At 35.8% G+C, this 19174-nt stretch overlaps 1 protein-coding gene across 3 annotated transcripts in view; it reads left to right on the forward strand.

The window, feature by feature from the left end:
- The window catches only part of LOC117317713 (alpha-1,6-mannosylglycoprotein 6-beta-N-acetylglucosaminyltransferase A-like), a 100863-nt gene extending 83789 nt beyond the window's left edge, over positions 1 to 17074 (forward strand). For all 3 annotated transcript variants that reach the window (XM_033872602.1, XM_033872604.1, XM_033872603.1), the window contains 7 exons: positions 1617 to 1750; positions 4823 to 4947; positions 6744 to 6917; positions 11731 to 11877; positions 12236 to 12355; positions 13621 to 13804; positions 16436 to 17074. In XM_033872602.1, the coding sequence (XP_033728493.1) occupies positions 1617 to 1750; positions 4823 to 4947; positions 6744 to 6917; positions 11731 to 11877; positions 12236 to 12355; positions 13621 to 13804; positions 16436 to 16695 (1144 nt within the window). In that variant the 3' untranslated portion in view covers positions 16696 to 17074. The remainder of the gene's footprint in view (positions 1 to 1616; positions 1751 to 4822; positions 4948 to 6743; positions 6918 to 11730; positions 11878 to 12235; positions 12356 to 13620; positions 13805 to 16435) is intronic.
- The last annotated feature ends 2100 nt before the right edge of the window (positions 17075 to 19174 follow it).

Consider the following 19174-nt stretch of genomic DNA (forward strand, 5'->3'; position numbering starts at 1 on the left):
TCGACATTAAGTTATTATTCAGACCATATCAGTAGCAATGTGCAGAAGAATTACTGAATAAAATATGTATATGCCTCATCTTTTGATGAGATTTGTTTATTAATTATAGCATCGATCCAAACCTGTGTTCTGTGCACTTGAACACTCGCTGAGGCAGGTTGCGATCGCCATGATTGTTTACTAGGCGCGTTGCATTGTGGGGGCATATGTGTAATGAACGACAACTCTTTGTGTGTGTGCGCCATTTTCCAAAACAACCCCAAACGACAATAACATGTCACGGTCATTTAAGACAGTCTATTGCTTCAGCAGTTCATCATCTATGATCAAACAACTAATATACTCATAGCAGGAACACAACGCATCTCGAGACGATAATGAATGTTAATTGAAACGATGACATTGTACATCGTAGTGCCAACCCACGCGCGTATGACTGATATCGGACCCAGAGACTCGGGAGTGACAAGTAGTAAACGATGAAGTGTATGCAAATATTTGTACATTTACAAAGAATAACAACCCATGTATTTCGTATTAACTCTTATATTTTAAATAATGTTTTTTTTAAATGTATTTTTAATGCAAATAACGTAAACAATCATATAGCGCCCATTTTGAGTACCTACCTGACGATCTACATAGTGTATAAGAGGGGCCAAAACCCAACTCCGCCTATACGAATACTCCGGTTATTTGCATATTTTGTCGTGGAAAAAGGGGTATGCAAATAAGCGGGTTGCTCTGTATTCCACACATGTGATTAGGCTACTGTGATCTGATTGGCTGATTGTTTTCAGCACTTAATCATTTTTAGGAATGATTGGATTTTGATAAAACATGCTTGGTAGACTAATTACCCAAAGCCCTCGCTCAAGTTCAATTATAGGCATATATTCCACACATATTTTATGAGGCTGCTGTGATCTGATTGGCGGATTGCTTTCCGCACAGTATCTTTGGAAGGAATGATCGGATTTTGATGAAACTTGTTTGGTAGACTTATTACCTAATCCCCTCGATCAAGTTTGATTGTCGGCATATTCCGCACATATTATATGAGGCTGCTGTGACCTGATTGGTAGATTGCGATAACATTGGCACGGGCGGGGGGGATCTTGATGACTAAATCCTTGCTGTATTCTGATTTTGTTTGATAATTGTACATATGAATGGCTGATATTTCTTGTGACCTGTTTGTTATAATTTGTATACATAGGAGATAAAATATACAGTATTAGCCAAGTGCCTTTAAAATTACTAATGATATGCTGGAGTGTATTGAGACTTAAAACTGGATTTATTACACAGTATACAATTTTATCACTTTATGTTTTTGATTGTTCAAATTACTGTAAAAATTTTAATGAAATCATCATGTAAAATGATCAAAGCTGATGTGATAAAAAGTTTTACATTAAAAAGATGATAATTGATTTAACCTTAATTTGTTGAGAAGCCAAAAAATGAAGGAATGTCTTAAAATGAGAGATGAAAGGTTTTGTTAAATCAAATGAATGAGTAAATCCAGGAATATAAAACTTTAAATGAAGAATTTTCAAAAAAAAAAAAAAAAAAAAATGGAATATACAGTTTAATTGTGTTTTATTTTGTAGCTGCCTGCTGAGGATAGTTGATTCGTTTGGGACAGAACCAGCGTACAATCATAGAGTTTACGCTAAAGCCCACAAGTTAGTGACGTTCTGGGGAGGGCAAAATCTTCAGCCTCAGCAGTTCTTCACAATGTTCCGTAAGTAAAGAGGGGAACAACAGATAGGGTGTGAGATGGACGGGATGTGAGATGGACGGGGTGTGAGATGGACGGGGTGTGGTTTGGACGGGGTGTGAGATGGACGGGGTGTGGTTTGGACGGGGTGTGAGATGGACGGGGTGTGAGATGGACGGGGTGTGAGATGGACGGGATGTGAGATGGACGGGGGGTGAGATGGACGGGGGGCGAGATGGACGGGGTGCGAGATGGACGGGGGTGAGATGGACGGGGGTGCGAGTTGGACGGGGTGCGAGATGGAGGGAATGCGAGATGGACAGCGTGTGATATGGACGGGGTGTGATATGGACGGAATGCGATATGGATGGGGTGCGATATGGATGGGGTGCGAGATGGACGGAATGCGAGATGGACGGGGTGTGATATGGACGGAATGCGAGATGGACGGGGTGTGATATCGATGGGTGTGAGATGGACGGGGTGTGATATGGACAGGGTGTGAGATGGACGGGGTCTGTGATGGACGGGCCGTGAGATGGACGGGGTGTGATATGGACGGGGTGTGATATGGACAGGGTGTGAGATGGACGGGGTGTGATATGGATGGGGTGTGAGATGGACGGGGTGTGATGGACGGGCCGTGAGATGGACGGGGTGTGATATGGACGGGGTGTGATATGGACGGGGTGTGATATAGACGGGGTGTGAGATGGACGGGGTGTGATATGGACGGGGTGTGAGATGGACGGTGTGTGAGATTGACGGGGTGTGAACTTTCCGTGAACTTTCCGAGATGGACAGGAATGATGGATGGCAAGAATATTCTCCATGTTTATATAAGTATACAAGAAAAGAGAAATACAATTGTAGTGTCATACATAATATGTACCTCCTACATAGAAAATATCCGGATAGTTTTTATACCCCCTACCAAACAATACATAGAAAATATCCGGATAGTTTTTATACCCCTACCACACCATACATAGAAAATATCCGGATACTTTTTATACCCCTACCACACCATACATAGAAACTATCTGGATACTTTTTATACCCCCTACCAAACAATACATAGAAAATATCCGGATACTTTTTATACCCCTACCAAACCATACATAGAAAATATCCGGATACTTTTTATACCCCTACCAAACAATACATAGAAAATATCCGGATACTTTTTATACCCCTACCAAACAATACATAGAAAATATCCGGATACTTTTTATACCCCTACCAAACAATACACAGAAAATATCCGGATAGTTTTTATACCCCCACCAAACCATACATAGAAAATATCTGGATACTTTTTATACCCCTACCACACCATACATAGAAAATATCTGGATACTTTTTATACCCCTACCACACCATACATAGAAAATATCCTGATACTTTTTATACCCCAGCTACCACACCATACATAGAAAATATCCGGATACTTTTTATACCCCCTACCAAACCATACATAGAAAATATCCGGATAGTTTTTATACCCCCACCAAACCACACATAGAAAATATCTGGATACTTTTTATACCTCTACCACACCATACATAGAAAATATCTGGATACTTTTTATACCCCAGCTACCACACCATACATAGAAAATATCTGGATACTTTTTATACCCCTACCACACCATACATAGAAAATATCTGGATACTTTTTATACCCCTACCAAACAATGCATAGAAAATATCCGGATACTTTTTATACCCCTACCAAACCATACATAGAAAATATCTGGATACTTTTTATACCCCTACCACACCATACATAGAAAATATCCGGATACTTTTTATACCTCTACCAAGCAATACATAGAAAATATCCGGATACTTTTTATACCCCTACCAAACCATACATAGAAAATATCCGGATACTTTTTATACCCCCACCAAACCATACATAGAAAATATCTGGATACTTTTTATACCCCTACCACACCATACATAGAAAATATCCTGATACTTTTTATACCCCAGCTACCACACCATACATAGAAAATATCCGGATAGTTTTTATACCCCCACCAAACCACACATAGAAAATATCTGGATACTTTTTATACCTCTACCACACCATACATAGAAAATATCTGGATACTTTTTATACCCCAGCTACCACACCATACATAGAAAATATCTGGATACTTTTTATACCCCTACCACACCATACATAGAAAATATCTGGATACTTTTTATACCCCTACCAAACAATGCATAGAAAATATCCGGATACTTTTTATACCCCTACCAAACCATACATAGAAAATATCTGGATACTTTTTATACCCCTACCACACCATACATAGAAAATATCCGGATACTTTTTATACCTCTACCAAGCAATACATAGAAAATATCCGGATACTTTTTATACCCCTACCAAACCATACATAGAAAATATCCGGATACTTTTTATACCCCTACCAAACCATACATAGAAAATATCTGGATACTTTTTATACCCCTACCAAACGATACACAGAAAATATCCGGATACTTTTTATACCCCTACCAAACCATACATAGAAAATATCCGGATACTTTTTATACCCCTACCACACCATACATAGAAAATATCCGGATACTTTTTATACCCCTACCAAACCATACATAGAAAATATCCGGATACTTTTTATACCCCCACCACACCATACATAGAAAATATCGGATACTTTTTATACCCCTACCAAACAATACATAGAAAATATCCGGATACTTTTTATACCCCTACCAAACCATACATAGAAAATATCCGGATACTTTTTATACCCCTACCAAACAATACATAGAAAATATCCGGATACTTTTTATACCCCCACCAAACAATACATAGAAAATATCCGGATACTTTTTATACCCCTACCAAACAATACATAGAAAATATCTGGATACCAAATAACTTCATTAACCTGAAATAGTAAAGATATGAATATATAACACAGGGGATGTCATTTTAAATGTTTCTGAACCACACCACCAAATCTCCACCCCCAGGGTAAAAAACAAATGATTTAAAAAAAAAAAAAAAAATTTTTGGTGTATGACATCATCAGGGGACTTGTTTTATACACTTCAGCGCACAGTCCTGACAACTCATTCATGGGATTTCTGGTGGAACAACACCTCAACGACAGTCGTGTACAGGACATTAAACGTGAGGACCAGGCCATGGTGTACGGCAAACGCGAGTATATGTGGGAGGTAGGATTCTTAGCTGCTGGTTTACCACCTACATGACTCCGCCTATTGCTCGATTTCATCTCACCGACTATAGCCAGTGTTCTGTTGGTATTAAATACTGGTTAACCACCTACATGACTCTGCCTATTTCTAGGTTTCTTCTCACCGACTATAGCCAGTGTTCTGTTGGTATTAAATACTGTGTTTACCACCTACATGACTCCGCCTATTTCTAGGTTTCGTCTCCCTGATTATAGTCAGTGTTCTGTCGGCTTTAGTTAGTGACAGGTTTACCACCTACATGACTCCGCCTATTTCTAGGTTTCGTCTCCCTGATTATAGTCAGTGTTATGTCAGCTTTAGTTAGTTACTGGTTTACCACCTACATGACTCGGCCTATTTCTAGGTTTCGTCTCCCTGATTATAGTCAGTGTTCTGTCGACTTTAGTTAGTTACAGGTTTACCACCTACATGACTCAGCCTATTTCTAGGTTTCGTCTCCCTGATTATAGTCAGTGTTCTGTCGGCTTTAGTTAGTGACAGGTTTACCACCTACATGACTCCGCCTATTTCTAGGTTTGTCTCACTGATTATAGTCAGTGTTCTGTCGGCTTTAGTTAGTGACAGGTTTACAACCTACATGACTCCGCCTATTTCTAGGTTTCGTCTCCCTGATTATAGTCAGTGTTATGTCGGCTTTGGTTAGTTACAGGTTTACCACCTACATGACTCCGCCTATTTCTAGGTTTTGTCTCACTGATTATAGTCAGTGTTCTGTCGGCTTTAGTTAGTTACAGGTTTACCACCTACATGACTCCGCCTATTTCTAGGTTTCGTCTCCCTGATTATAGTCAGTGTTCTGGCGGAGACAAAGTCTGTGTTTGTGTCGTCCGACTACTGTGACATTCTCCCTTAACTCTTTACGTACTCATTCAAATTTCGCGGTCGCTACCGGAAGTGAATGCTGGGTAGGTCCTTTGTGTATTGGAGCATATGGCTATCACATCAGACGTCGATAAAACGATCTTTTACTGATCTTTTACTGTTGTATAATGCTTAATATTAAATGAAGTTTATCATATGGAACAAGTACTGAGTAGGGAAACTCTTTTACCCAATTTTTCCTTTAAAATACGGCGAAATCACCAGGCAGAATCGCGGGAAATGACATGTTAATCGGCGCTTGTGTCACACATGTGTCACACATGTGCAAGAAATCACGCAGCCAAAACATCGTTTTTTCGGTGTGTAAAAATATTTTACGTATTTCTTACTTATTTTGATGATAAACGTTACTCAATTATATATAAATTATCGTTTTTATTTGTTTTATTGTGTTTAACACCTCAACAATCTCGCAGAAAACGAAAGTAAATTTGAGGCCGCCATTTTGTAGCTATGTAAACAGCTCGGCATGAACCGGCGGAATTCTTTGAAATAGACAATCTTAACGAATGAATTATGCTTCTGGTACGTAAAATATACCATCAATACAATATTTACATTGCTTTTTATTTCTTAAAAAACATCATTTCCGTGTCAATTCCTTCGTATGACTATGCTAAACCAGCAAGTAATATCAACATCTTTTGCGATGTTTTACGACGATTTGAGTCGTCACAAAGGATGGAAGGCATGTTAATTGTGACGTGTGTAGTCGTCATGAAGGATACAAGAGCACATTTTTGTGACGTCTGTAGTCATCGTGAGTACGGAAAGAGTTAAATTATCAATTTAATATGAAGACAAACGTTGCTTTATCTAGGTGACTTAGTTTTACAAGTTGTTATACCAATTTGTTTGTTGATCTTTTTCAGGGAAAACAAAAATATCTTGAGGTAATTAAAAGTGCCCAGCTGTCCATTCATGGGACTGTTTACCTTGATCAAAAAAATAATACCAAGGGAAAACGGTTCAAGCTTCCGGAGTACGTCACCAATCACGGCTTCCTGAATGGTGAAGATCTCCACTATCTTCTACGACAGTCAAAGGTAACTCCTTCATCACAGATCTTCATCACAGATCTTCCATTTCTTCATCACATTGATGACATTTTTTTATCAAATTGCTTACATTTCTTTATCACAGATCTTTGACCTTTTATTAGCCCACCATCATCAGATGGTGGGCTATTCAAATCGCCCTGCGTCCGTGGTCCGTCGTCCGTCCGTCCGTCCGTCCCTCCATCCGTCCGTCCCTCCGTCCGTCCGTCCGTAAACAATTCTTGTTATCGCTATTTCTCAGAAAGTGCTGAAGGGATCTTTCTCAAATTTCATATGTAGGTTCCCCTTGGTACCTAGTTATGCATATCGCATTTTGAGACCTATCGGAAAACAACATGGCCGACAGGCAGCCATCTTGGATTTTGACAATTGAAGTTTGTTATCGCTATTTCTCAGAAAGTACAGAAGGGATCTTTCTCAAATTTCAGATGTAGGTTCCCCTTGGTGTCTAGTTATGCATATTGCATTTTGAGACCTAACGGAAAACAACATGGCCGACAGGCAGCCATCTTGGATTTTGACAATTGAAGTTTGTTATCGCTATTTCTCAGAAAGTACTGAAGGGATCTTTCTCAAATTTCATATGTAGGTTCCCCTTGGTGTCTAGTTATGCATATTGCATTTTGAGACCAAACGGAAAACAACATGGCCGACAGGCAGCCATCTTGGATTTTGACAATTGAAGTTTGTTATCGCTATTTCTCAGAAAGTACTGAAGGGATCTTTCTCAAATTTCATATGTAGGTTCCCCTTGGTGCCTAGTTATGCATATTGCATTTTGAGACCAATCAAAAAAACAACATGGCCGACAGGCAGCCATCTTGGATTTTGACAATTGAAGTTTGTTATTGCTATTTCTCAGAAAGTACTGAACGGATCTTTCTCAAATTTCATATGTAGGTTCCCCTTGGTGCCTAGTTATGCATATCGCATTTTGAGACCAATCAAAAAAACAACATGGCCGACAGGCAGCCATCTTGGATTTTGACAATTGAAGTTTGTTATCGCTATTTCTCAGAATGCACTGACGAGATCTTTCTCACATTTCATATGTAGCATCCCCTTGGTGCCTAGTTATGCATATTGCATTTTGGGACCAATCGGAAAACAACATGGCCGACAGGCAGCCATCTTGGATTTTGACAATTGAAGTTTGTTATTGCTATTTCTCAGAAAGTACTGAAGGGATCTTTCTCAAATTTCATATGTAGGTTCCCCTTGGTACCAAGTTATGCATATTGCATTTTGAGACCAATCAAAAAAACAACATGGCCGACAGGCAGCCATCTTGGATTTTGACAATTGAAGTTTGTTATCGCTATTTCTCAGAATGCACTGACGAGATCTTTCTCACATTTCATATGTAGCATCCCCTTGGTGCCTAGTTATGCATATTGCATTTTGGGACCAATCGGAAAACAACATGGCCGACAGGCAGCCATCTTGGATTTTGACAATTGAAGTTTGTTATTGCTATTTCTGAGAAAGTACTGAAGGGATCTTTCTCAAATTTCATATGTAGGTTCCCCTTGGTGCCTAGTTATGCATAAAGCATTTTGAGACCTATTGGAAAACAACATGGCCGACAGGCAGCCATCTTGGATTTTGACAATTGAAGTTTGTTATCGCTATTTCTCAGAATGTACTGAAGAGATCTTTCTCAAATTTCATATATAGGTTCCTCTTGGTGCCTAGTTATGCATATTGCATTTTTGAGACCAAACGGAAAATAACATGGCCGACAGGCAGCCATCTTGGATTTTGACAATTGAAGTTTGTTATCGCTATTTATCAGAAAGTAATGAAGGGATCGTTCTCAAACTTCATATGTAGGTTTCCCTCGGTGCCTAGTTATGCATATTGCATTTTTGAGACCAAACGGAAAATAACATGGCCGACAGGCAGCCATCTTGTATTTTGACAATTGAAGTTTGTTATCGCTATTTTACAGAAGGTACTGAAGGGATCTTTCTCAACTTTCATATGTAGGTTCCCCTTGGTCCCTGGTGTTGCATTTTGGGACCAATCCGAAAACAACATGGCCGACAGACAGCCATTATCGCTAAATCTTAAATTTTATATACAGGTTTCCCTTGTTTGAAAAGTACTAGAGGGCTGTTTCTGAATTTACACAGATTAGTAAGACTTAGAGGAAGGGAAAAGTAGAGAAAAGATCAATCTGACATGGAACCTATAAAGATCATTCAATGGTGGGCGCCAAGATCCCTCTGGGATCTCTTGTTAATTTCATCATCACAGTTCTCCATCACTGTTCTTCATCACAGATCGATCATCACATTTCTTACATTTCCCCATAACATTGCTTACATTTCTTCATCACAGATCTTCATCACATTGCTTACAATTCTTCATCACAGATCTTCATCACAGATCTTCATCTCATTTCATACAATTCTTCATCACAGACCTTCATCACAGACCTTCATCATATTTCATACAATTCTTTATCACAGATTTTCATCACATTTCATACATTTCTTTATCACAGACCTTCATCATATTTCATACAATTCTTTATCACAGATCTTCATCTTATTTCATACAATTCTTTATCCCAGGTCTTCATCACAGACCTTCATCATATTTCATACATTTCTTTATCACAGACCTTCATCATATTTCTTACATTTCTTTATCACAGACCTTCATCATATTTCATACAATTCTTTATCACAGATCTTCATCTCATTTCATACATTTCTTTATCACAGATTTTCATCATATTTCTTACATTTCTTTATCACAGACCTTCATCATATTTCATACAATTCTTTATCACAGACCATCATATTTCTTACATTTCTTTATCACAGACCTTCATCATATTTCATACAATTCTTTATCACAGACCTTCATCATATTTCATACAATTCTTTATCACAGATCTTCATCTCATTTCATACAATTCTTCATCACAGATCTTCATCTCATTTCATACAATTCTTTATCACAGATCTTCATCATATTTCATACAATTCTTTATCACAGATCTTCATCTCATTTCATACAATTCTTTATCACAGATCTTCATCTCATTTCATACAATTCTTTATCACAGATCTTCATCTCATTTCATACAATTCTTTATCCCAGGTCTTCATCACAGACCTTCATCATATTTCATACGTTTCTTTATCACAGACCTTCATCATATTTCATACATTTCTTTATCACAGATTTTCATCATATTTCTTACATTTCTTTATCACAGACCTTCATCATATTTCATACAATTCTTTATCACAGATCTTCATCTCATTTCATACAATTCATCACAGATCTTCATCTCATTTCATACAATTCTTTATCACAGATCTTCATCTCATTTCATACAATTCTTTATCCCAGGTCTTCATCACAGACCTTCATCATATTTCATACATTTCTTTATCACAGACCTTCATCATATTTCATACATTTCTTTATCACAGATTTTCATCATATTTCTTACATTTCTTTATCACAGACCTTCATCATATTTCATACATTTCTTTATCACAGATTTTCATCATATTTCTTACATTTCTTTATCACAGACCTTCATCATATTTCATACATTTCTTTATCACAGATTTTCATCATATTTCTTACATTTCTTTATCACAGACCTTCATCATATTTCATACAATTCTTTATCACAGATCTTCATCTCATTTCATACAATTCTTTATCACAGACCTTCATCTCATTTCATACAATTCTTTATCCCAGGTCTTCATCACAGACCTTCATCACATTTCATACAATTCTTTATCACAGACCTTCATCTCATTTCATGCAATTCTTCATCACAGATCTTCATCTCATTTCATACAATTCTTTATCACAGATCTTCATGTCATACAATTCTTTATCCCAGGTCTTCATCACAGACCTTCATCACATTTCATACAATTCTTTATCACAGACCTTCATCTCATTTCATGCAATTCTTTATCACAGACCTTCATCTCATTTCATACAATTCTTTATCACAGATCTTACAGCTCTAAAGTTTTGTTTTGAACAGTACTTTCAATTGATCTTATACAGCCTCTATAAACAATTAACCTCCAGAAGTAAAATGATTTTCTTTGCTAATTGAACCATTTTTATCTGAATTCACCTAATCTTAGACAATTCAACTGTCATTTGTTTGTTAATGATAACAGGTGATTTTGAAAGCTCACAATTTTGTGTTGTCCAGAACTATTTGTATACATTTAATTGTCACAGTGTATATATGTTTTAGTGTTTTGGACTAGATGTATTCATAGTTGAACCACGGAGACTTAACTTTGTAAAAAGTCTTGCTGTATAGATATTTGTAGGACTTGGATTCCCCTATGAGGGCCCCAACCCTCTCAAGGCTATAATTCTATTGAATTCCTATTTTAGATATTTGTAGGACTTGGATTCCCCTATGAGGGCCCCACTCCTCTCAAGGCTATAATTCTATTGAATTCCTATTTTAGATATTTGTAGGACTTGGATTCCCCTATGAGGGCCCCAACCCTCTCAAGGCTATAATTCTATTGAATTCCTATTTTAGATATTTGTAGGACTTGGATTCCCCTATGAGGGCCCCACTCCTCTCGAACCTATAATTCTATTCACCCTTCCACGCCACGCCCCCAAGTAGCAACCAAAGTCACGTGACCATATACTCCGTCAAAAAAATGTAAACAAACATCGATCGTCAACTTTTGACAATGGCGGTGCCGGTGTCCATTGTTCGACTTCTGGCAATTTCTGGCCCCACTCCTCTCGAGGCTATAATTCTATTGAATTCTTGTTTTAGATATTTGTAGGACTTGGATTCCCCTATGAGGGCCCCGCCCCTCTCGAGGCTATAGCTAATGGCTGTGTGTTCATCAATCCACGATTCAAGCCTCCCCATAGCAGCAAGAACACACCTTTTTTCAAGGGCAAGCCGACTCAGCGACAGGTAACAGTTCATAGGTCAAATATTTAGAGGTCAAACAGATCAAAGGTTAAAGTTTCAATAGGTCATGCAGAGGTCAAACATTCTAATGCTTAAATTTGTCAGGTAACCTATTACTGATTAATCATAAAAATGACAGCCGTGAATAAACAATATTGTACATTTATCAAAAACTGAAAATGTTTGTGAACTACTGGTTTTCGAATTAACAGTTTTTGGCAAAAAAAAATAACAACAAAAAATTAGATAGTGGTTTCAAGTATAAGAGTAGTGATTTATACAAAATGCAAACCCTGTATGAATAAAATTACTTGACTGAGTGGTGTGCCAATTAACGGTAGATGATCATTTTGTTTCACAGGTGACTAGTCAGCATCCTTATGCCGAACAGTTTATCGGAGAACCGTATGTTTACACTATTGACATCAACAACCTTGACGAGGTCAGATACACCGTCACCAAAATCTTGGAGAATAAGAAGGTAATTCTTGAGGAGAATACTTAATCAGAGAATATAGATAAATTACTTCGTGTCTCGGTGTGTGACCATCTATCCATGATAAATGTGTCAGATATCTTATGAACCTCTAGACACACCACCAAGTCCCATGGCTGAGTAAATTTTGGTGATCTTCAGTCGAAGTGAAAGGTAAAAAATATTCTGGTACTTGACCACTTTAAAATAAACAGATTTGCGGGTATTTAGAGTTTGATTGGATGGAAGGGCCATGATTCTTAACCTATCCTGAAGGTGAATTTAATAGGCACTGGATAATCATTGACATGCTTCAGGCAGGGTACAAGGTGGTGAGGAGTTCCGATAACTATGAAGCGTCTATTGAACCCTTGAATCTGACGATCATTTAAGCATTGACGTCATTTTTTTTTGGTTTCATCGGGGTATGAAACAAATTTTGTTTGCAAACTGTATGAATCCGCGTAGCGGATTCTTACAGAAGTTTGCGAACAAAATTTGTTTCATACCCCGATGAAACTAAAAAAATAATTGACATCAATGCTTAAAATTAATATTTGAAAATGATTTTCTAATTTAAAACATGTTTTGTGTACAATTTTACTGGTTTTAAATGGGATTCTTTTTCTCAAATCAATACGCAACGTCAATTGTGGTATTGTGACGTCACATTTTTCGCGCCATTCTCGGAATTCCTTTCATAGAAGAATGAAAAGAATTTTTCGACCAATCACATTTGAGTATTTACCATGAAAACAAAGAAAAATTGATTATTTTGTATTAAATATCAAAGCGTCAGAGTGACGTAGATGTGATCTCTGAACAGTAAACAAAACTGACGATGACAATCTTGATCATCGGCCTTGTAGTACACCTAAAAAGATCTCGTAAATTCAGGAATATAAAGGTAAATAGAATGAAGAGTGACCTTTCCTTGAACTATCTCAAAGAAGAGTGAACTTAAAATTAAAATTAAGATATTTGAATTAATTATTTTGTTATGTTGATATACACTGTAGAGTGGCAAATCCATTAAATTATAATGAAATTCTAAAACGACATATTACACTGTAATTATCATAATCAATTACTTTACTGTTGCTGCTAACAGTAAATTGATCGATCATGTAAAATACACATTTGCTATTCAAAATACCCATTGGGACAAATGAAAATACACACCTGCTTCAGAATGTATACCCAGGTCTGAACGACTTATCATGGGTTAAATTTATTGTTCAGAATATCACGGACTTGTGTTTTAATTCCAGTTCCAGCCCCACCTTCCCTATGAGTTCACAGAGGAGGGAATGCTACAGAGAATGAATGCCTATATTGAGCATCAGAATTTCTGTGAATTTCAAAAGCGGCCTGCCAAATGGCCGCCCAGTTCATCCATCAAGTTTCTGCTGGGAGAACCGGACAAATCGTGTAGTGATGTGTGCTGGTCTAAAAGTAAGAAACATTTTATCACACACTATATTTAGGAAATTTTAAACTCGTACAATCTATTCTTCTATATTTCCTCACAAAAAAAACATTGTATATATAATAGAGCTGTGTATGGCAAGAAGGGTAGCGATACGATACGTATCGCGATACAGGGGTCACGATACAATATATATATATCACTATATATGAGGAACATGACCTATCAGATATCTGGTATTCTATTGTACGTGTTTGTGGTATTTCTGGAATATTAGAGTCTTAATGTCTACATTTGTTACAAAAACGTTTTGTCCATTACCCACAAAGCGTTTTTGAATTAATATAATTTGGATTTGAAAGAACTCCAACAGGCAGCTTTATAAGCTGCTGGAGTGGCCTTGTCAGCCATGTTGTTTACTGCAAAATGTAGACTAATGTCGATCAAGGGAGATAACTACAAATTTTCAAGTATTGCGATACAAATCAAGGATAGATGATGCGTCGATGCACCACTCTGAGATTCAAATACATTGATGCCTCTGTGAATCGTTGCACCACTGATATATAATATATAGAGGATATCTATCAGTGTCTTCAGTAATACCAAGTAAATTTCACGAGTGGGGCTAATATTTTACAATTTTTCCGGGCATGAGTGAAAAAAATCAAAATATTAGCCACACGTGAAATATATTTGGTATTACTGAAGATTCTGTTAGATATTCTGTTTATTTCATTTTCATAGCAAAATATTCCTGGTCAGCTTTTAAATTCCCCAATCATCGTTTGTAAGGAGTATAATTTTTTCGATTATTTCACTGGTAAAAATGTAATAAATATATATTTTATATGAATAAGATACAACTATCAAGTGTTATAAAAAAATGTATGTAGCTTTCTTTTACTTGAATATTGCACAACAAATTTGATTTTTACATGTTGATGTGTTTAGAGATTTTAGCCCAGTACAATATTATAACAGAGATTTTAGCCCAGTACGATATTATAACAGAAATTTTAGCCCAGTACAATATTGTAACAGTGATTTTAGCCCAGTACGATGTTATAACAGTGATTTTAGCCCAGTACAATATTATAACAGTGATTTTAGCCCAGTACAATATTATAACTGTGATTTTAGCCCAGTACAATATCATAACAGTGATTTTAGCCCAGTACAATATCATAACAGTGATTTTAGCCCAGTACAATATTGTAACAGAGATTTTAGCCCAGTACAATATTATAACTGTGATTTTAGCCCAGTACAATATCATAACAGTGATTTTAGCCCAGTACAATATCATAACAGTGATTTTAGCCCAGTACAATATCATAACAGTGATTTTAGCCCAGTACAATATTGTAACAGAGATTTTAGCCCAGTACAATATTATAACTGTGATTTTAGCCCAGTACAATATCATAACAGTGATTTTAGCCCAGTACAATATCATAACAGTGATTTTAGCCCAGTACAATATCATAACAGAGATTTTAGCCCAGTACAATATTATAACAGAGATTTTAGCCCAGTACGATATTATAACAGAAATTTTAGCCCAGTACAATATTATAACAGTGATTTTAGCCCAGTACAATATTGTAACAGTGATTTTAGCCCAGTGCGATGTTATAACAGTGATTTTAGCCCAGTACAATATTATAACAGTGATTTTAGCCCAGTACAATATTATAACTGTGATTTTAGCCCAGTACAATATCATAATAGTGATTTTAGCCCAGTACAATATCATAACAGTGATTTTAGCCCAGTACAATATTGTAACAGTGATTTTAGCCCAGTACAATGTTATAACAGTGATTTTAGCCCAGAACAATATTATAACAGTGATTTTAGCCCAGTACAATATTATAACAGTGATTTTAGCCCAGTACAATATTATAACAGTGATTTTAGCCCAGTACAATGTTATAACAGTGATTTTAGCCCAGTACAATGTTATAACAGAGATTTTAGCCCAGTACGTTATTATAACAGTGATTTTAGCCCAGTACAATATTGTAACAGTGATTTTAGCCCAGTACGATATTATAACAGTGATTTTAGCCCAGTACAATATTGTAACAGTGATTTTAGCCCAGTACGATATTATAACAGTGATTTTAGCCCAGTACAATGTTATAACAGAGATTTTAGCCCAGTACAATGTTATAACAGAGATTTTAGCCCAGTACAATGTTATAACAGAGATTTTAGCCCAGTACAATGTCATAACAGAGATTTTAGCCCAGTACAATGTTTAAAAAAATAACAGTGATTTTAGCCCAGTACAATATTATAACAGTGATTTTAGCCCAGTACGATATTATAACAGTGATTTTAGCCCAGTACGATATTATAACAGTGATTTTAGCCCAGTACGATATTATGACAGAGGTTTTAGCCCAGTACAATATTATAAGTGATTTTAGCCCAGTACAATGTTATAACAGAGATTTTAGCCCAGTACAATATTATAACAGTGATTTTAGACCAGGACAATGTGAGGAATAAAATATAAAATAAATGAGGTGTCTTTTCAGCCACCAGTATTTCGAGCGTGCCAGTTTGACACTAATCTGTTTGTTATGAACTAAAATTTGTTTGTGTCTAAATGAAAACATATCATAATTTTATTTTTTTCTCGATAGATCTGATGTGTGAACCTAGTCATTTCCGGGAGCTGAACTCCATGGACCCTCTCACCAAATATGGCGTGTCGTGTAAGTCAGGAAAATCTTTGTCCGATATCTACTATCCCGCCTATGACATTAACACTGCCGAGTGTATTATACAGAAAGAGGAGATGTTGTTCAGCTGTGTGGGACATTCGGCCAATCTCCAGCGCCTGTGTCCGTGTCGAACCTACATCAAGGGCCAGTCAGCCTTATGTGAGGAGTGTATACGGTGACAAAGCGTTTGACCTCTAGTTGACCTCTAGACTTTAAAGTGGGATAATATCAATTTCTGATAATTGTTATACAATTATGTCAAAATCTGCTTTCAGCCAAAACTTTTTCATTAAATAATGTATATTTCTCTCGCATTGTTGGGAAGTTTCAACAGAAAACAAATCAGGTTCATTTAATTTGTGAATTTGTTACACAGTCAAAATAGTCATAATGCGACTGTCATATTTACAAATGTAAAACAAATTGTAAGAGTGTAATGAATTTTTCACAAATTTATACATATGCCTTTTTGTTCTGTGGTGATTTTTACAAAATGTTTGTTGAAGCATGTTGATCATGATATTTACAAAATATTTGTTGAAGCATGTTGATTTACAAAATATTTGTTGAAGCATGTTGATCATGATATTTACAAAATATTTGTTGAAGCATGTTGATCATGATATTTACAAAATATTTGTTGAAGCATGTTGATCATGATATTTACAAAATATTTGTTGAAGCATGTTGATCACGATATTCAGACCGATGGTGACAATCTATGTCAAATTTTTCTTGCCTTAAGCATTTTCCTAAAGACCTTATGTGCAATGTTCTTGCTCTTAATTTTCATCTTTTGAGTTTTGAAACCGCTCACATTTTTGCGAGTGTAAAAGTCAACCCTCCAGGTTTTAAAAAACTAATATTGATACCTTATTGTTATTTTGTTTTACTTGACTGATGTTTATATTGTTGTTTTATGTAAAAGATAATGTCTCGTTTTCCCTGTTGAATATTTTTATCATTTTTTCCATATATTTGAACTGCTATTCCATGTTTACTGCTTGAATTATCATAGAATGTTGACTGTTAGTGAACATTCAACATTTATTTAGTTTTTATGTCAAGTCAATTGAGGAAATCTGACTCTCAGCTAAGTTATATTTCTGTCAGTCTTAACAACTAAAAGTTTGGTATTTTTATGACTTCCTGGAAAAATTATCAATAGCGATGAGATTGCTCTTTATTGTCAGTTGATTATTCAGTAGTGATAGCGATCGGTTTCACTTCCAGAATTGATAATCGGAAACTCGGCTATTCGTATCTTGGTTTAGTAACATTACAAATATATGCAAAGCTGAAGATTATGAACACTTCCAGAAATTTCTTGCCTTTTCAAAATCATCATTGATGATAAGTTTTATTTATTTTTTTCACATTTTTTTCACATTTTTTTTTTTTTTTTTTGTACTTATTTTTGATTATTTGATCATCAGCCGACCACTAATCAGAATAGATTGTTAGGAGGCATTTTCACAGACCAAGTTGAAGAATATCCAGTTACAGTACTTGTGCTTCATGTATATAGTGGTAACAGTGTTCAAAGAATACAAGACCTGGAATGTTTTATAAAAGATTACTAGTGGCAGTGTTTTCAATTCGACAGAAATCTTGTAACCTTTGTTGACTTCCAGGGCTATAGTCATGTTTATGGTGTTTTCTCAAAATGTAACGCTGTCATCTAATTTGTTTTCTCAAAATATGACGCTATCATCTGTGAACCAAATATAATCTCAGGTACTCTTAACTACTTTTAATACATTAATTCATTTTTTTTCTTCGAAAATTGTAATTTGGAATATTAACTTTGTACTCTTAAAAAAGAAAGCTTTATACCAACATAGAAATATATATATAAAATAGAAATAAAATAAGATTAAACTCTTTACTTCTATATTCAATATTTACTGTTTTATTCCAAGTCAAAAACACAGACCAAGAAAAATTTGGATTTACCTACAGTATGAACTTTTTTATTCTTAGTCAATTATTTATGATTTTATTTAATATTTTAATGTCAGTCAAACTTCTCATTTATTTCATGTGTTAGATAAATTTCTCAACCGGATGCACTTCTAGATGGTTTTGCTGGTTATGAACAAAATGTTCCTTTCATTTTATTCTACCATGATTAGGAGAAGGAACCCATTAATAAAAAAAAACAGCCTCTACATTCCTTATGTGTATTCCTCTGTGTGAACTAGTCCAACATTTTACTCAAAACCTATCAGTAGTACTGTTATTAAGTGGATTTGATTTCAGCAATTTAGGATTCAAGATGGCCGCTGTAGTTTGTGGATGAGGTATTGCGGACGTATTCAGTGGCTATGTCTCATACTGTAGAATGTGTATTTTACAGTACATATTAAATACTGTATTTTATATAATGCTAGTTTTATTTAAAATATCTGAAAATTATTTTTAATTTTCTAAATAAATTTGTAATAATATGTAGTGTTTTTTAAATCAGCAAAATCATTGGCGTCTGAATTTGTTGGGTGTTTTCTTGATGTTGTCTGTAAACGTTTTTAACGCAGATAAGCGGGCCACACTAGTCTAGAGGAAAAATTGGCTAGGAATTTGTCAGTTGCAGATGTCTATTTATAGTTATTTCATCATTATATCTTTTGTATAACAGGGCTTTCAGAACATGTGATT

The sequence above is a fragment of the Pecten maximus genome, chromosome 19 (assembly GCF_902652985.1).
Source record: "Pecten maximus chromosome 19, xPecMax1.1, whole genome shotgun sequence".
In the NCBI taxonomy this organism is placed as follows: Eukaryota; Metazoa; Mollusca; class Bivalvia; order Pectinida; family Pectinidae; genus Pecten; species Pecten maximus.